This window comes from Saprolegnia diclina (assembly GCF_000281045.1).
Source record: "Saprolegnia diclina VS20 unplaced genomic scaffold supercont1.38, whole genome shotgun sequence".
In the NCBI taxonomy this organism is placed as follows: Eukaryota; Oomycota; class Saprolegniomycetes; order Saprolegniales; family Saprolegniaceae; genus Saprolegnia; species Saprolegnia diclina.
This window is the reverse complement of record NW_008246105.1, coordinates 177,872-196,161: the sequence shown is the minus strand read 5'-3', so window position 1 is coordinate 196,161 and position 18,290 is coordinate 177,872. Positions and strand designations below refer to the sequence as shown.

The window sequence follows — 18,290 nt, the reverse complement described above, 5'->3', positions numbered from 1 at the left end:
ATCGAGTCTGTATCAACACCGTCGCCGAGGTACTAGGCGGTCGGGCGCACAAGCAGGGCAGCGTCAACGCCGTTGTCGCCCGAGAGTTGCCCGAGCAAGGCGGCCATCGATGCCGCCCCGAAGGCTGACGGCCGCCAGCTCTCAATCTCGTCGGTCATGGCGCTCGTTGCTGGTCGCAGCTCGAGGTCCAGCGCACGCTGGAGACTCGTGTCCTGGAAGAGACTTGCGCTGCGGCTGGCGACGCGGGCTTTGGGCTGGGCGGTTTGAAACATGGCGGCGCCCAGCTGCTTGCTCTTGACGCGGTACGCCGCCTTTTTCGCTACGAGCGTCCGCAGCTCTTGTGCCAAAGCGGCGTCGCTGGGACTGAGCGCGATCGCAGCGTCGAGCTCGCGCTGCGCGTCGTCAAAGTGGTCTTGCATGCGGTAGACGACCGCGCAAATGTACTTGGCCTTGACGTTGGCGTCGTCGAGCTTGAGCGCCAGCGTCGCGTGGTGCAGCGCTTGGTCCAAATGGCGCGTCTTGAGGCGGCAGAGTGCAAAGTTGAGCAAAATACGCTTCTTGAGCGCATCCATCTAAGGTCCGCGAGTTGCGTTTCCCTGCAGCAAGATATTGGGCGGACTACCTCAGCTTGCTCGGCGTCCGTGTCGCTAAACATGTACTCAAAGTAGATGAGCGCGCGGTGGTAGTGGTAGGCAGCGCGCTGGTACTGCGCGTGCGCAAAGAAGCGGTTGCCGAGGCGACGAAAGTGGTCGCATTTCTCCATTTTCGCGGCCGTTGTCATGTCCATGAGCTTTTGCTCCGCGGAATGATCGTGGTTGCAGGACTGCCGCATGGCGGCGTGCTCGGCCTTCTCACGCGCAGCCTGCTCTTTCGCTGCGAGGTCCTCGGGGTCCTCGTACGCTTCCCACTTCTCGTACGGACGCGTCCAGTCGTAGCCCGCGGACGCCGCCTGCTTGGCCTGCACCTCGTTGTAGCGGTCCTGGACCTTCTTGTTGTACTCCATCGTTGCTGCCAGCTCTTCGCTCGACACGTGCACGTCCCGCTCCTTCTCCTTGGACATCTGCGCCAGCATCGCCGCCATCTCAGGCGACAGGCCGCAGGCCATGGCAATTCGGATGTGGCATCCGGAAAGATCGAAGTGTCGCGAAAGGGCATCGCAGTAGCACATTGAAGTGTCGTCGACGACACACACATTGCATACTTCTAGATTGTCATCACCTCTGTAGACTTGACTGAGATATAGACTAAGATCAGGTATTAATACTAGTAAGCTTAGTAGACTGGACTCAGATCTACTAGTGCAATTGCAGACTGGCCCAAGAGCGTTTGTCGACTTGCGATTAGTGGGTTTGTCGACTTGCGATGAGTGGACTAAAGATCGAATTTAATTTCTGTCCTGTGGTGTATACCGATAGCGATAACGAAATGTGTCAGAAACAAGCAATTGTACTATGTAGTACACTTAAGGGCGACCACGAAGGGCCTGGAGGCGCGTGGTCCAAAAGCGCTTGCCGCCCAGGAGCCATAGCAGCGCGATAACCGCGAATGCAGTTGGGTCGCGAAAGAAGCGCTGCCACCACGGCGTTGTCGGCCACGCTTTGCGCAGTTTGCCCGTCGGTTGACGCTTCTCGGCGGCGAGGTTGGCCTTCAGAAACTGGGCGACCGAGTACCCCATCGCAAACGTCGTCATCATGGGACTACCATAGAAGTGATGAGTGCATTTGACGCCAGACGACGCAGAGAACGCACTTGACACCGGACGCTGTCGGGAAGAGCGACGCATCCGCGACGTAGAGACCCTTGATGTCCCACGTCTCGCCATCGGGGTTGACGGCGCCGTCGTCCGGCGACGCGCTCATGCGGCACGACCCCATCTGGTGCGCGTTGAAGAGACCGATGCGGTTCTGGACCACGCCTTTGGCACGGATCTGCGCAAACCAGTTCTGGGTCGTCGCACACTCGATCGGGTTGGCCAAGTCCTCTTTGGCGCGGAGTTGAAGCGGCGGTAAGTCGAAATGCGTCGTGTTGACTTCGACAGCACCTTGGGCCAGCAAGATCTTGGCGCCGGCGATCAAGCCTTCTTGCACCGAGAGCGCGTCTTTGCTGCCGAGCGAGACACTGAGGCGCGGACGCCCTACATACGGCGGCGTGACGAAGAGCTCTGCGCGCGCTGCCTACCGTCGGCGTCAATGGTGACGCGGCTCGTCGTGTCGCAGTCGCGGACGAGCGCGATGAAGGATGCGGTGCGGGGGTACTGCATCACGAGGCGTTTGTGGTCGGCGTTGCTGCGCCAGGGCTGGATCGTCGAGAGCATGCCAAGAATACTGGACGGCACTTCGAGGCGCACGCCGTAGCTAGAGACATCCGTTGCTTCTCAAGTCGCTATCGATCAAAAGGTGTACCCATCTCCGTGGAGGTCGGCGAGGTGCGTGCACACAGATGTCATGATCGCACCGGTCCAAGGCTGGAGGAGTTTGGACGGGATATACCCGTGGACAGACGACACGGGGTGGATGCGCAGGTGCTTGCCAATGTTCTTGTTGGCCAAGCCCGACCGCAACAGCAGCGCTGGCGTGTGGAGGCTCCCACCGGCGGCGACGACGGTCGCTGCCTTCACAATGAGCTTCACCGACCCGTTCAAGACGGTTGCTTCGACGCCGGTCGCGATCTTGTCACTCGAGTACGTGACGCGATCGACGTGGCAGCCTTGAATAAACTTGGCACCAGCATCTTGCGCGTCCTTGAGCCACGTCACGGCCGAGCTCTGCTTCTCGCTCGACGGACACCCGAGGTTGCAAAAGCCACAGTCGTGTGCGGCCCCGTTGGTGTTCTGTGCGATCTTGGCCACGCCCATGCCGAGCGTAGTCGCGCCGTCTTCGAGGACCTGGTTGGCGCCGCTGTGGCAAAAATGGGCGTCCGAGACGCCGGCGCGGGCCCACACGGCGTTGATCGCGGCTTCGTACGCCGGCGACGTAAAGTACGGCAAGTGGTGCTGGGTTGCCCACTCTTGTCGGACATTGTACGGTAGCCGGAACGACGCCGACCTACCATTGACGAGCTGTGGAATATGCTCATTGTAAAAGCCAAGCAAACCAGTTGATCGCGGTGCCGCCACCCCAAGTCGAGCCTGCGAGGAAGAGCACTGAGCCGTCATCGGGAATGACGATGCAGCCATTGTCGAACTTTTGACGGAGCGACGCGAGCTCGGTGAAGGGATCGTCGACCGGGTTATAGTAGACACCTTTCTCAAGCACGAGAACGCGGTACCCGGCTTGAGCAAGCTCGGCCGCTGGTTGGAAATCGTGAGCAAGGTACGTGTAATCAAGGTGGAGGCGTACCGACAACACCGCCACCCGCGCCCGACCCGACGACGACGACGTCGGTTTCAAGCTCGATAGGATTGCCGTCGCCTGCTTCCTTGGCAAGCGCCTCCATGCTATCGCATCGCAGCTAAGATGGACCTACCATGTCCAGAATATGTACTCTTCAAAGGTGGGCACCCAAGCCGGCTCCATCTCGGGGTCTTTCTCTGGCACGCCAGGGTACTCGAGCGGTGCCCAGAACGGGCTCGGCGCGCCATCGACCGTCGCCGGTGTCGCATACGTGGGCAGGACGACGAGTGCCTTGAAAGCGAGGAATAGCGACCGGACAATAGACAGTCGCGAGCGTGCGAGGTTGTTCATGGCGGCTTCGCGCTCGTGGCGGTCGAGCTCAACGAAAGGCGCCATGCGGCTGCCCGTCAGCAGCATCGTGCCCCAGCCCGTTGCGAGCAGGTCCAAGGCGCGCGAGATATCTCGTACCTTGTCTTTGGGCAGGTCAAGCAGGAGCGTCTTGAAGCTCTCGAGCACGTTGAGCTCCATCGGGTCAACCTGGGCCAAGGCCATGAGGCCGTCGCGAGTCTGCGTCTGGAGCGGCGCCGCATGATCGCGCAGCGTAGCGAGGTGCTCGGTGACGAGGCGGCTCGCGTCGTCGGCGCTCAGCGGCCCCGTGAAGGTGTCGACGACCGCGGCTAACGTCGCCGACTGCGTGTCGCTCCAAGCGGTCATTTTGCACTTTGCCGGATCCGCTTGGAATTCCAAGAATCGGACCTAGCGTATCTCGTACTTCAGAGAGCAATCTCAATTGAAATAGTGTGTGTATACGTAGACCGCTATTTCCTCAGCGATCCGTGATACTCGTTGTCCCCCTCGCCACTGCACTCGAGAATGAGATAGGTTTGATGCATCATCCCGCCCCAATGCCCCTTCATGGTGGTACCCAGAGGCAGGAAGCCAAATACGTGTTTCTCGCGTCACACTATTTAAAGGCTCTTGATTAAGTGCGCTGACGAACTGAAGGAAATACGCTATCCTGGTCATGCAGCAGCAGATCAAATGAGCTCATGATGCAACTTCAACCTGAGCGGACCTGGTCCAAGCTAGTACCGCTTGGAGGTTATGTAATCAGGACCCAAGCAACGCCGAGAACGAGCGTGTAGGTACCTTTTTGAGCCGCCACCGACTTGTGTAGCGAGTTGGCCTGGCGACCATGGCAAGATGCTCCATCTCGCTCTCGACTCGACCAAAGGAACGAGCACCCCCAGCAACACTGACAGCTCAAAAAAGCGACTGGAACAACATTATTAGTAAACGAGTTTAGTGCGGGAAAGATGGAATATGTTTTTGGACAACGTTTTTGGACAGAACGGTTCTTAGCCCGTGATGACGCGGACGCCGAGGAGCGACACCTTGTGCGCGTCAATGTTGTCGGGTTGGCGAATGAACATCATGTTGGTCGAAATGCCGAGCGTCTCCGAGAGCCATTGGACGAGCGCCGGCTCAAAGATACCTTCGATCGAGATAAAGTCAATCTATCAAGCGACAACTGCGCTCTCGACGTGAAACAAACCCAGAGACAGTACCTTGATTTTCGGGTACATGCGGTCAAAGACAGCGACAAGGTCCACAAAGCCTTGGGGCACCGGCGTGCTTGGCTTGTGCACGTGCACGATCTTGAGCGTCTCTGTCTGCTCGTTCATGCGCACGTACATGACCGCCTTGTTGATGAGCGAGAGCGACATGTGCTTGCAAAAGAAGACCGTTGGTGGCGCATTGATGCTCTTCATGATCTACGCCACAAAGATACCTACCTCTCGATCCAACACAAGTGTGTTCTACCTTGAGAATCGTGCGACCACCGCGGGCACCCGTGCGCGGCAGCAACAGCTCTTCGTCGTCCGGGCTCTCGTCGTCGTCGTCGGTCGCGTCCAAGCGGCGGTCGCGGCGCGACGGGCACAGCGTGCGCATGATGAAAATCGCAAACCGGAGCAGCCAGAGCCGCTCCAGCATGCAAAAGATCAGACCGACGACGACGAGGAAGTAGAGTGCAAAGATGAGCGACACGCGCGGGTCGCCGAGCAACGTGCCGAGGAAGCCGAGCACGACCATGCTGAACGCGACAATGCACTTCCACCTACGACATCGCCATCGTCCTTCGTACAAGACCACCATGTGTACGTACCAAGCCGCGTTGGTCTCGCGGGGCATGTGGCTGCGCTTGACCTTGAAGAGAATCGCGCCGGCCGAGAAGAGCACGAGGAGACCAAGGAAGGCATATGAAAAGACACTCGAGAGCATGACAATGTCGCCATGCAGCACGAGCACCAAGCTCGACGCGACGGCAAAGTACGAAAAGATAATGTAGTGGTTCGTGCCCCGCCAAGCATTTTCCGCCAAGAGAAACTCGGGCAGCACCCGGTCGCACGCGAGGCGCCGGACGAGGCCCGTGATACCGACATACGACGTCAACACCGACCCCGCGAGCACGATGAAGCCGTCGATCGTGACCCAGAGCTCAAACCCCGGGCCAAGGACGCGCCGCGCCATGAGCGCCAGCACGACATTGTTGTTGGCAATCGACCCGTCGGCGCCAAAGAGCGGGAGGACGCTCAGGTTGAGCAGCGACAGCGTCACGTTGAAGAAGGACGAGAGCGCCCACATGTTCTACGTCAACGGTCGTACTCGCGTGCAGACAAGAGCAACGTACGCGGAGAATGTTGCCAAAGATGCCGGGCTCCTGCTCCTCGACAAAGTTGGCCGCCGTTTCGAACCCCGTGACGCCCAGCATCGCCGACGAGAAACCAAAGAAAATCGCGCGCAGCGGTGTGCCTGCAATGAGCGCACCGCAGAAGTCAATCTCGGGGAGGTCGGACGCGAGGTTGTCGCGGAGAACCTAGTTGACCATCTCAGTACTTCGACTACGCGATGCGATTGCATACCTTGGGGTACTGGACGCTGTAGACGACGGACCCGCCAATCAAGATGCACAGCGTGAGGATATGCAGCCCAAAGATGAGGAGCGCAATGACCTACTAAGAACTTAGTCGCCATGCATCAGTATACTAGTCGCCAAATGCGTACCGAGCTCTCGGCCATGCCGAGAAAGTTGAGCAGTGCAAATGCAAAGAGGATTCCAATCGCGCTTTGGATCGAATCGAGGTCCGTGACCTGCGCCTTGAGGTAGTCGGAGGCCGAGACCGCGCCGACGACGCCGGTCGCAAGGTATGCGATGATGGCGAGCGCCGCCGTCATGGCCGCGACGCGCTTCGACGACGTGTTGAGCATCGTGTTGTACGAGCCGCCGTTGAGCGGAATCGCCGAGACGACCTCGACGTAGACGAAGCGGAAGAGGTACATGAGGCACGCGACCATGAGCGTTGGGATCGGCGCAAGCTTGCCGGCTTTCGAGGCCACAATGCCGGACGAGTAGAGGCAGCTTGAGAGCAGGTCGTTGCCGCTAATGCCCGTGGACGGCCACTCGCCGAGGAGGTGGCGAGGCTTTTGCATCTTGTGGCGGATGCGCTCGAGCTCTTCCTTGGGCACCTCGATCTGCTCGGCGTGGCCATACCCCGGGAACGCCCAGGTGGCTAGAGAAGAAGCATGAGCCTGCGCATGACGTAGTGACGGACGTACGCCCCGAGAGCGTATCTTCGGTCACGTCGAACTCAAAGTGGCGACTCGGGTTCGCGCTCGAGCCATACGACCGTCGGCGGCTCATCGTCGGCGACGGAGCAGACGGTTTTTAGTCCACCACTTCAACCGTGCACCGACTAAAGATCGGTTGGGTACCGACTACATTTCGACTAAACGCGAGGTGGGTTTGTCCCAGAAATGAGTTTCGCCCATTTGTCCCAAAAGAATCGCCCACGTGACGGGCGAAACGGCTGGGTTGATTGCTTCCACGTGATATGATCCCAAGACACAGGGCATCATCATGTCGGACTTTGCGGCAACATGGAAACAGTCGGGTGGACTTGGATGGTCGTTGAAGGTCGTTCTTCTTGGCGTTCTTGCTGTACAAGTCGTGCCCAACGAACATAACGAAGAAAACGACGATCAGAGTATCACAGCAGGAGTTAACGTTTTCCGGTCGCAGGCCAGAAAAGCTGCCGGTCCCGCGATGCGCAGGGCGACGAGAACTACCGCGCTTCTCCTTTGGTCATACTAGTAGCCTATATTTTGGAGGTTTTGCTGTGGCAAAAGGGCCGGTGCGGCTAGCAAGTCGACGCGCCTAGTGTCATGGCCGTCGCTGGTGATCTGGAGGGGCTCTGAGCCTCTTGTTGAAGGGGCCGATGACAAACAATAAAGAAAATTACGCACGTGGCACACATGAGAGGTATACGTAGCGCATGGCCCAAGTGGGTTCGCGCACCACGGCCGGTCAGTACTCGAATGTGAGGCCTCCTCCCCGACCACGCCCCCGACCATGCCCCCGGCTGGGATCGAAGAGCGCTAGCTTCAAGGCAGTAACTTGCCGAATGGCGCTCATCCGTTCTTCAAGGCGCCAGAGTCGTATGGGACCCAGACGTAGGGCAATCTAAGTTGACTCGTGTGCGGATATCATTCTGTGGCACCAGCGTGATCACGCAGCAGACGGTCAAGCCTCGGGCCTTGCCTTGATTAGATATGGATGTGTATACGTCGTGTTGTGTGGCTGATCACTGCGAGCGGGTCGACAAGCCAATGGCTGTAATGTGAGCTGTCGAATGGGCCTGATTCGACGCGTGTCAGAGACTCGGCCATCGGGCGCGAGAGAGGAGCGGAGATGGGGCTAGACATGCACCCGATCGACTGGCTTCCATAAACGACAAGCAGCTGCGGCGAGATCGAGGTACAAGTACACCGAGGTGGGAAGCCACGACAGTACTAGTACGGACCGTCGATGTGTGAAGCTCAACGGTCTGGCCGGCATATGGCGTATACACTGTAGTCTGTGGAGCGACCTGCACGTCGTCGTCGGCAACGAGTGGAGTACAGAGCGAGGTGGACGCGAGGCGCCTTATAAATAAGGTGCATTTGTGTAGTATGATGAGGAGGATGGAAGATGAGATTGACTACAACATGACAACTCCGGCATCTACATGAGCAAGAGACGTCAGTACCATAATAGGAACAGGGAGCTGGCGTACCCTGAGGCGTACTGGCGTCGTCGAGCTGCATGGCCTCGAGTTGCCGGTACAAGTTGGCCGTGATCGCCTGGACACCACGAATATGCGACGTGTCACGGTACTCGGAATCGGAAAGAAGGGCGCTGGCGCCGAGCGTGCCGATCGCCTCCGAAAACGTCGTCGCGAGGTCGGCCCACGTCTCCATGCGCTCGATCTGGCCGTGTTCGTCATAGTATGCGAGAAAGCCAGCTTGGGTCGAAAATTCTTGCCCGAGGATCTAATGTGGTGCGGAAGATGAGGATGAGGATGATTCCTTTGTCCACCATTTGCGCGTGTACGTGTACCTGCTGGACAATGTCTTCGCGGGCGAGGATGTGCGGGTACATGGCCTCGATCGTAAGGCGCGTCATGACAAACGTGATTTCAACGGGGACGCGAATGACGGCCGCCTCGTTACTGTGCATGACTTCGAACCCTGTTGGCACGAGCTTGAACTTGGGGTGGAACCCTGCCCACTTGAGCCATTGGTCTTCAATGTACGAGTGGCCAAAGACGCCGCCGTACATGACATCGTCGCGAAACAGAAACCGCGAGATGCGACGCTGCTCCGAGACGCGGCCCGGGTGCGTCGGCAGCACGCCATAGAGGTGCACGTGCAAATACTGGGCGAAATTGGACACGAAAAAGTCGTCGCGTGCGCTGAGGTTGCGCAGCTGCTGGAGGTTCTTGTCGTACTCGGCGATCTCGAGCTCGATCGTCTTGACGTCTTCCTCGAGCCCATTGAGCATCCGCTGGCGCTGGCGCAGGTTGCGCTGGTTGATACGGACCTGATCGCGCCGGCGCTGCTTGCGCGCAGCCTCGGCCTCCTCGAGGTCGGTGCTGCCAGCGCTGTCGTCGGCGCGTGGCGCCTCCTTGCGTGGCCGCTTGGTCAGCATTCCTGCGAAACTCGGAAATTGAACTCAAACCCACGCCCGCGATATCATCTTTTTGGCCAATCAGAGCACGGGCGCGTAATATAATTCAGGGTGGGCGAGGCGTTTTTTTACTCCTTCTCTTGTACTTTGTAACGCCATATGATTAAAATGCAGTTCGTACGTTGCATATTAATTTACAGCAGAAGCACCTGCGTTTCGCCGTGTAACGCCTGCTTGCAGTGTGCAAATCCTCGACGTTCGATGGACGCCGACAAGGACGAGCGCGGCCGCGCCGAGACGATGGTAGGCCATGCGCATGCTGCGGGAGCCATGGAAGAGGTCGAGGAAGAGGAGGATCATGGCTCCATGCGCCTCGTAGGTCCCACAGGATGCGACCCGCAAGAGCACCGAGACCAAGGACGATGGTGGAATCGTCGTGAAGAAGGAGAACTTCAAGATGCCAAGCTTCCATGCGCTCTTCAAGGACAAGGTGCCGAGCCATGAGAAGGCAAAGCTCGTGGACGACGCGGTGACAAAGCTCTCGAAGCGGTCGTCGGAGCGAGCCATGCGCGCCGACGTCGTCGAAGGCTACATGCGCGTGTACCTCAAGAAACAGGACAAGAACCTCTTCTTTCTCGGCAAGTCGCGCTACTACGTTGTCGTGAACGCAGAGAGCCCTGGCATGGAGATCTTCACGTACGTCATGCGACTTGCGATGCTGCTGCTGCATTCTTCGTATGGTGTGCAGGAACGAGTCCAAGACAACGTCCATCTACATTCTCTCGCTCTGCAAGGCAACGCTGAGCTACGACCCACGCGACGACAGTACCATCACCGACAACATGTTTACCATGAACGTCCAAGCCTGGACGAAGCGCACGACGATCCACTATCGGCCGCAGACATTTGCGTTTCGCGAAGAGAAGCCCGAGCGAGCGCTTCTATGGGTCAAGTGCATTAGCCGCGCGATCCTCCATGCGGCCAAGCGAGGGGACGACGGCGTCGTCGGGGCCGACATTGTTCGCCCCGGCATGGGCCTTAGCTCGTACCACATCGCGGACGATGGATGCATGAGCAACGAGTCGGACCTGGAAGAAGAAGAGGCACCGCGCTCGTCGCGCGCGTCGTCTGGCGATGATGCAGCGATACACCCGGCGGTTGAGACCTGCGCTGAAGAGCTTTGGGCCGGCTTCAACCTCAACAAGCTCAACCCGTTTTCGCCGTCGTCGAAAACGCCTCCGAGCGCTAGGGCCAGCGACGCTGCGCTCTCGCCAACGGTCGTGTCGCCGTCCAGCGAATTGGCCAAGGCCAAGGTCAAGCTCCAGTTTCCCTCCATCTTGGCGCCAAACAACACGGGGGAGAAGACCAAGTTCTTAATCTCCAAGAGTGGCAACAGCCCCATGGCGCTCCTCAACCGAGCGATACATCCACGCAAGTCCAAGCTCTCGTCCGACGCCACGTCCGACGCCCGACCGAGCATGCCACCAGCGCTCGTTCTGCTGGAAGATCGCAACGAGCTCATGCGCCAGCGCAACTTTGACAAGGTTGTGCTCGACCAAAAGACAACGGGCGTCGCGCCCATCGTGCCAATGCACAGTTTCTGGGCCGCTTGTTATCGTCGCGTGTGGGCGATGGCGGCGTCCATCTCGCACAAATGCGGTGGCCTCGTCCTTAGCGCTCTCTCGGGCGCGTTAGGTCTCTCTGTCGTATGCCCCGTCGCGCTCGCGGGCTTTTACGCTGCCAACGTAGTCTACACCACGAGCTACTGGCATTTGTTGGCCATGTTCCTCGCGGTGCACACGATGGCTCTCTTTGGACTCGCCCCTGGCGTTGGCATGCTGCTCGTGGTCTTGCTGGGATGGAACTTTGCAGAGGAGAAGGACGTGCGACGCAAGAGTCTTCGCGCCGAGGCCCTCCACATGACAGCGGCTGAGAAGGCCAACTACCACAACTACCCGTCGATTGAGGTGCAGTCGCGTCGAGGATATACCTCACCATGTCGTTTTAGTTTCCGAGCTGGGTCAAGTTTTCCGGTACGTCCACCCCTGGAATGGATGACGCCGGCGTGTCGTTTGATGTCATGTGGCAGACGTCGAGCGCGCCGAGTGGCTCAACAAAGCGATTGAGCGGTACATATGCTCCCTTGACAGTGTCCAGATCAACATGATTTTGTAGCGGCTGGCCGTACATCAAGGTGGCCATGCGGGTTGGAAATCCTATTCTTTCTTGGTGCGATGAGCGATTGCGACGGGTAGAACTCGATGATGAGCTCGTTGAATCCCGTCTTGGACTCGAACAAGCCCACGTTCATCTCGGCGTTGTCGCTTATCAATGTCGACATGGGCTCGTCACCGCCGTCGTTTGGTGGCATCAAGTGCATTCCCTCGGATGATGCGCTTCCCGACGGTCCCGTCTCGGAAATCTCGTGGGACGCCGAGGTACGCTTCGCAGCGGGCGACGACCAGCTTGCAGAGATCAAGGTCGCCCATCAACTGGGCGCGGCGGCGCGTGTGCGCCTGAAGGACCTCGTCGTCATGGGCACGATGCGCATCACGCTTCGGCCGATGGCGACGGTCTGGCCTGGCTTTGGGTACGCAACCAAAATCATCCAGACGCGGGTCATCTCACAACGTCGTCTAGTGGTGTATCGGTGTCCTTCATCAGGTCTCAGGACCGACCGGAAATGTGGTGGTCTTATGTCCAGCCATAGCCACCCGCGGATGGAGTTTTCGCTCACAGCCGCAAAGATCAACGTCACCAACGTTCCGTTCATATCCGACTTGTACGACGACATTGTCTGCTTGTCTTCATGCTGACGTAGCTTGCAAACCTTCCTTCGCGACCTCATTGTCAACAACATGGTGTGGCCAAAAGTGCTCGACATGCCCTTCTGGGACCCCGAGCTGTACCCGATCGAAACAAGCATATTTCCGACGAATATGTCGACGTCCGCCGACGTGCGCTCGCCGTTGGCGTCGTCGTCCACGACCGACGACGATTCAAAAGAGAAGGTACCAGCCACAAGCGTCTTTGGACCTGGCGTCGTTTCGCTCCACGTACGCAACTTGGTCGCGACGTTTGATGAACCGGTCGATCTCTACTGCATCGTGTCGCTGGTGGAGGCCACCACCGAGCCGACGAGCCCCATCAAGCTGCAGAGTACGCTGCACGGAACGTCGGCACCGCAAACGACGCACAAGACCGAGGTGCGCCCGCTGGACGAGTCTGCCCACTCGTGCGCGTTCGATGAGAAGTATGAGTTTTACTGGGCCAAACCGACGCGACCCACCATGCATGTTGAAGTTTGGCGCCACCAAAAGAGTCTCCCGGACGAGGTCGTGTGCACCTCGATCGTTGACGTTGGCGCGCTCATCGTAAAGCGGGTACCGAGTTGCGGCCGATGCGACGTTTCAATGTAATATGGTGCCTAGGACCACGAGCTCCGCGTCGACTTGAGCTGGCCGTCGGTCAAACCCGGGCAGCTCTACCTACGCGTGTGTCGGCGGCTCTTTTACTGCACCAAGAAAGCACCGACGTCGGCCCAAGGTCACCGCTCCAGTACGTGCTTGCGGCACTCACTCCTATTTTCGCCTGTACTGTACTAGCCATCGAAGGGCTTGGCTCGGACGTGTGCGTCGGCATGCTCCAAGTGACGCTCCACCACTCGGTTGAGCTCACACAAGAGGATGGGACGGCCGTCGACATGGACCCACCAGCCATGCATGGTGTCTTGACGTGCGACAACCAGAGCTACACGACAGCGCTCGTCAAGCAGCAAAAGTCGGTCGTCTGGAACGAGCAGTACGTCGTCTCCATCAGCCACGGATCGCATACCAAGGACGTGCTAGGTTCAGCTATTTCGTCTACTCGGTGGAGACGGCGAGCTTGCACGTGGAGCTCTTTGCGCAGCCGCGGACGGGCACGGCGACCAGCCTCGGGCACATTACGACGTCGGTCCTCGAACTCCGGAAGCGACTGCCCACAAGCGCAGACGTCGTCAAGGAGACGCTTCCGCTCCAAGATGGTATCCGTCCCGAGTACTCGCACGCGGTCACCATGAGCGTTCAATGGCGCCACCTCATGAGCTAAAGACAGGGGCATTGGAGGCATATTGAGGACGGTTTAATTGGACTGGTACTCTTTCACAAAGACGTTGAGCTGCTGGAAGAGCGCCGCCTGGAGACCGGACGACGCCTTCGTCGAGAGCGCTTGGTGGAGCTCCTTGCCCTTGGGGTGCGAGTAGCGCTCGGCAACGACGACCTCGACGTCGTAGTCACCGCCGCAGTCGGAGCTCATGTCGACAAACTTGAGCTGGCCCTGGATCGTCTCGGTACCGTTTGTTGCCTTCCATTCGCACTCGACCGTAAAGAGGAGGTCGAAAATGTACCTACAGAGAGAGGTGCATACGACCGCAAGGAGAGGAGGAAGCGACGCACCGCTTGGCACCGCGCACGACGGCGATCGACGCTTCGCCCGACATGTCCTTGATGTCCTTGACGACGAGGAGACCGGGCGCGCCGGCGAGCGTGCACGGCTGCGGGGCCGTCGCGCGCACAAGCTCCGAGACGCGGTCGTGGGCAAACTTGGTCATATCGCGCTCTTCAAACGTGTTGCCTTGGTTCCACGCCGACCCGCCTTCGACGGCCGCGATCGTGACGGCCTTGACGTCTTGGATCTTCTGCGGCGCGATGTCACCGATGAGCGCCTTGTCCGCCTCCGAGAGCTCGTTGTTGAAGAACGTCGTGACACGGCCGTCTGCCAACTTCTTGTAGCCGCGCACGCCCTTGACGTCGACTTCCTCGTCGTCGTCAACGACGACCTTTTCGCTCTTGGCCACGGTTTTCGCAGCGGCAGGCTTGGCCGTCGTCGTCGTCGTCGTCGTCGTCGTCGTCGTGCTGTTGAAGACCGTCTTCGTCTTGGGCGAGAGCGGGGCCGTCGTGCCAGCGGCCGCCTGGAGAGCGATGGCTTCCTGCAGCGCCTTCTTGACGCTGGCGTTGTTGGCCTCGAGGTTGTCGGCGGTCGTGAGCGCTTCGATCGCGGCGTAGAACTGCTTGAGCTTCACGAGGGCTTGGCCCTTGCGGAAGTAGCCCTTGGCAAACGACGCGTCCATCGTCGTCGCGGCCTCGGCATCTTCCAGAGCAAGATCAAACTTGCCCATCTTGAGGCGCGTCGCACTGCGGTTGCTGTGCAAGATGTGCACGCTCATCGTCGGGAGCGCAATCTCGATCGCACGCGAGTAGAGGATCTCGGCTTCTTCGAGGATGTTGGCCGAGAAGGCTTGGTTGCCACGACGCTTGATCTCCTCGACGAGGCGACCGAGCTCCTCAGGCGCCGTCGGGACCGCCCGCTCGAGCACGTCCGCATGACGCGACATGCCACGGGAACCGAACATGATCCAAGATTGCAAGATAGGAAAATGACGCCCAAGATCACAGCCGATTTGTATGGGATGCTTACGTCAAGACATTCTAGAAAAGCCCTCCCAAACCGCATAATTAGCCGGTTATGCATCAACCGTAACCGCTCGGTTGCACCCCGCTGCACAGTGCACCATGCGCGTGCGCACCGCCCAAAATGCTGTCACGTCCGCCAAATAGTGTCATCTTCAGCGAATAGACCGCAGCGTACACCCCTGCGATCCACGATGCGGCCGACTCCACGCCGTCTTACGCTTGCTCTATGCACCGAGCGCCGTAGGCAAGTGCTAATGACGACGCTCCAGTGTCATAGCACTGCGATGCACCGGCGGAAAGATGAAAAGTCTGAAATAGTGTGTCTACACTACTCATGTCGGGATGCAGGCCATTGAGTGGTGACGACACGACCCAATGAACGGCCAGTGTGAGAATATCGAGTCTGAGAGTATTGTCATCCAATGTGAGAGGTCCTTTATCCGGACGTATCCGAATACGCGAGATGATTGGTGGAAAGCATTGGTTGGCGAGGTCCATGGGCATGGAGGCACGGACGAGCTATTCCAAGTTTCAGTTTTAGTGTGAAAGTAAAGAGAAAGATGTCTTCCACCGGTATTGCTTGCGGTGTCGCCAAGGGGTACCCCGTCACCAAGCGCGAAGTCGCGCCCCGCCCGGCCGCCAAGAAGGGCGTACGTTCCCTACCTGCGCATGACGAGGACGATGCTCATGTGCCATGTGATGTGTAGCGCGCCGGCAAGAAGACGCAGTTCGTGCGCAACATTGTCCGCGAAGTCGTCGGCTTGATGCCGTACGAGAAGCGCATCCTTGATATGATCAAGTCGGGCGGCTCGTCGGCCGAGAAGCGCATCTACAAGTTCACCAAGAAGCGCCTCGGGACGCACCGCCGCGCGCTCCACAAGCGCGAAGAGATGAAGGCGTACTACGCTGCCGTCCGCGCCAAGCAAGCCGGTATCTAAACGACCTCATTTCATTCTTCACCAAAACGACGCTCGGAAGTACCTCGTTGATCTTAATCTGAATGCACAAAGTTCGATTACGACCACCGTAGTCGCACCTCGCGCTCGATACAATCTCTTCTCGCCCGCACCGCTGTGTCCTCGCAGGTGTTTGCCTCGCCCTGGCCGTCGCACCTCCTGGCACCCGTGGGATCCCGCCGTACGGAGGAGGCGCGACATGGAGCCGTTCGCAGCACTCTCCTGCAAGCACGACGGCATCGCGCGTCCTGAGTTGTGGCAATGGTGCACGGGTGGCCGCAAGCACGCCATGTCGAGAGAGTTGACCGCTAGAGCTATAACCCATAAGCCAGCCACGCACGCTAAGTCGTTTGCGCAGTTCCTTTGGATCCCTATTTTGGAAGCCGGAGGAGCAAGGTCCTAGGACAAGCCGACACCGACATGAGGAGCAAGTGCTATCGCTGCTCGTGTTCGATGCATCGGGCACATATAGTAGCGTGCCTTGGTTCGATGGGTCGCCTTCATCGCCGTCATCTCTAGCCTCTTGGCAATCATCTTGCACTCGTTCTCATCTTGCAGGTCCAGCGTTGCTGATGATGGCTGGCATCATCAGTGCTTGGCCGCCTTTCTCTCTGAAATAGTGTTGGATTCACGCACCTTCTCGGTCCTTGCTATTGGGTACGCATCGTCTGACGATACATACACACTGACAAAGAGCACTCAGCAGATCGAGCTGTGTCTTGGACTCGATCGCTCTACCAAGCGTGAAGTATCTCGTCGATGGTCAGAGTCATTTTCACACTATTTCACGGCTGTGACCAGATCTTCAACGGTTCGATGGATTGACATGGCACTTTTGAACGCGCTGCCATGTCGACAGCGGCCAAGGTGCATGCAAAGACGTTTGAGGTCGTGCCAGATGTGGCCCGCGCCGACGCCAAGCGCCGGCAACTGGCCCGAGACGCCAAGGGCCTCGCCTGCTTGCGCTGGGCCGCTGCAAGCGTCGCCGTCCTCTTTGTCCTTGCCTACGTGCTCGTGTACTTTCTCTTGTCGCCGATTGGCGCCGTCCGCATCTACAAGGACACGACCGTGCGCTACGCATCGTACGTCCACGTCCTCTCTGGGTCGGTGTGGCTCCTGCTGTCGACGCTGCAGCTCTTTCCCGGGTTTCGCACGTCGGATCTGCGCCGCCACCGCACCATCGGGTACGTTGCGCTCGCGGCCGCTGGCATCGCGTTTGTTGCTGTCTGGACCATGATGCTCATCGCAAAGACGTCGCTCGAAGGCGGCCTCGGCATCCTTGTCGCCGCGGTCATCTTTTCCCCGATCTGGGTCTACACGCTGTACGCTGGCGTCAGCGCCATCACGCGCGGCCAGGTCGAGCTGCACCGGTACTACATGACGCGCGCGTACATTTTGGCGGCGGCCATCATGGCCATGCGGCCAGGCGTGGGCTTGCTCCACAGCCTCTCATTAATGCAAGACGTCCCACTCCTCGACCAGGTGCCCATCATCCTCGACAGCATCTTCGCCGAGCACATTCAAGACGACACGCGTCTGCGCCTCGGCGTCGTCTCGCTGGTCGTGCTCGCGTCCGGGTACATGCTCACGGAAGCGTATGCCAAGACGCCCGCCGCCTTTGCGTCCATGCTGCACACGGCGTTTGAGCCATGCACGCTCGTGGCGCGGCAGCTTGTTGCGCCCGACATGGCGCTGCTCGTCCTCGAGTCGCCGGCCGGCTCCGTCCTCGACCGGGTCACGCCAGGGCACCACTGCGCGCTGCGAATGGCAGGTGTGACGCGATCGTACACGCCCGTGCCGCTGGCGCTGGTAGCAAGCGAGATGCATGCCCGGCATCGCATGGGCGTCCTTGTCAAGCGGGTTCCGAGCGGCGCGCTGAGTCCGCTGCTGCACGACGTAGCGCTGGGCACATCCATCAACGTACTCACGCCCATTCCTGGTGCGTTTGAGCTCCAGCCACAGCTCCATTCGGAGCTCGTCTTGGTCGCGGGCGGGTCGGGGCTATCGACCATGCTGTCGCTGTTGCCCGACGCCGTCGGCGACGTGCGCTACGAGCGCATTTACCTTCACGTCTACACGACGTCTGGGACGCCGTTCCAGCACGAGCTCAAAGCCATAGCGTCAGCGCAATTGCACGTCTTTTACCACAAGGGCCGGCCGCGTGCGGATGACTTCCACGCTGTGCGCCCGGATGCTTCGAAGATTGCGGTCTGCGGCCCCGTGGGGTTTATGCATACCGTCATTACAATCTTCCCGAATGTCCCTCGCCTCCACCTCCACGCCTTTGGCCTCGACGACATGTAAAGAGGTACCGCCGGTACTCGGATGCGGCATGGTGCTGGGCTGCATGAACAGAGTTTGTTGGCAGGAGCTTTGCTTAATGATCAATGACTCCGCTCATGTTGATACAGCAAGACCCTGCGAATAGCAGCATTTGGCGCTGGAGAAAGTGGCTCCGACCTGGTGCTTCGTGCGCTGCCAGCCACGCCGTCGACCAGCAGCGCAGGCTGGCGGCGGGAGAGGCGTAATCCGCGTCTGTGAT

The 18,290-nt window shown here is 59.1% G+C and overlaps 8 protein-coding genes across 8 annotated transcripts; 3 read left to right on the top strand and 5 right to left on the bottom strand.

Annotated features, from left to right (window-relative positions):
• On the bottom strand, positions 1–1,111 carry SDRG_10902 (hypothetical protein). The gene is made up of 2 exons (XM_008616918.1): positions 623–1,111; positions 1–572 (listed from the first exon to the last, which is right to left on the bottom strand). The coding sequence occupies exons 1-2, from the start codon at positions 1,103–1,105 to the stop codon at positions 33–35; spliced, it is 1,023 nt and encodes a 340-aa protein (XP_008615140.1). The 5' UTR covers positions 1,106–1,111; the 3' UTR covers positions 1–32.
• Positions 1,112–1,426: 315 nt separating this feature from the next.
• SDRG_10901 (hypothetical protein) lies at positions 1,427–4,046 on the bottom strand (the record flags this gene model as incomplete). Its single annotated transcript, XM_008616917.1, has 7 exons — positions 1,427–1,697; positions 1,750–2,134; positions 2,179–2,354; positions 2,403–3,044; positions 3,094–3,289; positions 3,339–3,436; positions 3,484–4,046. The coding sequence occupies 7 exons, from the start codon at positions 4,044–4,046 to the stop codon at positions 1,463–1,465; spliced, it is 2,295 nt and encodes a 764-aa protein (XP_008615139.1). The 3' UTR covers positions 1,427–1,462.
• A 555-nt stretch (positions 4,047–4,601) lies between these two features.
• On the bottom strand, positions 4,602–7,082 carry SDRG_10900 (hypothetical protein). The gene is made up of 8 exons (XM_008616916.1): positions 6,951–7,082; positions 6,399–6,904; positions 6,257–6,346; positions 6,025–6,210; positions 5,500–5,981; positions 5,157–5,451; positions 4,901–5,107; positions 4,602–4,849 (listed from the first exon to the last, which is right to left on the bottom strand). The coding sequence occupies exons 1-8, from the start codon at positions 7,033–7,035 to the stop codon at positions 4,691–4,693; spliced, it is 2,010 nt and encodes a 669-aa protein (XP_008615138.1). The 5' UTR covers positions 7,036–7,082; the 3' UTR covers positions 4,602–4,690.
• A 994-nt stretch (positions 7,083–8,076) lies between these two features.
• Positions 8,077–9,371, bottom strand: SDRG_10899 (hypothetical protein). Its single transcript, XM_008616915.1, has 3 exons — positions 8,770–9,371; positions 8,447–8,702; positions 8,077–8,394 (listed from the first exon to the last, which is right to left on the bottom strand). The coding sequence occupies exons 1-3, from the start codon at positions 9,358–9,360 to the stop codon at positions 8,372–8,374; spliced, it is 870 nt and encodes a 289-aa protein (XP_008615137.1). The 5' UTR covers positions 9,361–9,371; the 3' UTR covers positions 8,077–8,371.
• Positions 9,372–9,600: 229 nt separating this feature from the next.
• On the top strand, positions 9,601–13,428 carry SDRG_10898 (hypothetical protein; the record flags this gene model as incomplete). Its single annotated transcript, XM_008616914.1, has 13 exons — positions 9,601–9,642; positions 9,719–10,035; positions 10,088–11,306; positions 11,348–11,372; positions 11,429–11,468; positions 11,515–11,545; positions 11,595–11,929; positions 11,980–12,003; positions 12,050–12,121; positions 12,161–12,722; positions 12,771–12,897; positions 12,945–13,140; positions 13,188–13,428. 13 exons carry the CDS (start codon positions 9,601–9,603, stop codon positions 13,426–13,428), a joined length of 3,231 nt encoding a protein of 1,076 aa, XP_008615136.1.
• SDRG_10897 (hypothetical protein) lies at positions 13,410–14,767 on the bottom strand. The gene is made up of 2 exons (XM_008616913.1): positions 13,776–14,767; positions 13,410–13,726 (listed from the first exon to the last, which is right to left on the bottom strand). Exons 1-2 carry the CDS (start codon positions 14,729–14,731, stop codon positions 13,462–13,464), a joined length of 1,221 nt encoding a protein of 406 aa, XP_008615135.1. The 5' UTR covers positions 14,732–14,767; the 3' UTR covers positions 13,410–13,461.
• Positions 14,768–15,280: 513 nt separating this feature from the next.
• SDRG_10896 (50S ribosomal protein L36e) lies at positions 15,281–15,844 on the top strand. Its single transcript, XM_008616912.1, has 2 exons — positions 15,281–15,442; positions 15,500–15,844. Exons 1-2 carry the CDS (start codon positions 15,353–15,355, stop codon positions 15,728–15,730), a joined length of 321 nt encoding a protein of 106 aa, XP_008615134.1. The 5' UTR covers positions 15,281–15,352; the 3' UTR covers positions 15,731–15,844.
• Positions 15,845–16,588: 744 nt separating this feature from the next.
• On the top strand, positions 16,589–18,160 carry SDRG_10895 (hypothetical protein). The gene has a single exon (XM_008616911.1). It carries the CDS (start codon positions 16,598–16,600, stop codon positions 18,050–18,052), a length of 1,455 nt encoding a protein of 484 aa, XP_008615133.1. The 5' UTR covers positions 16,589–16,597; the 3' UTR covers positions 18,053–18,160.
• Positions 18,161–18,290: the final 130 nt, after the last annotated feature.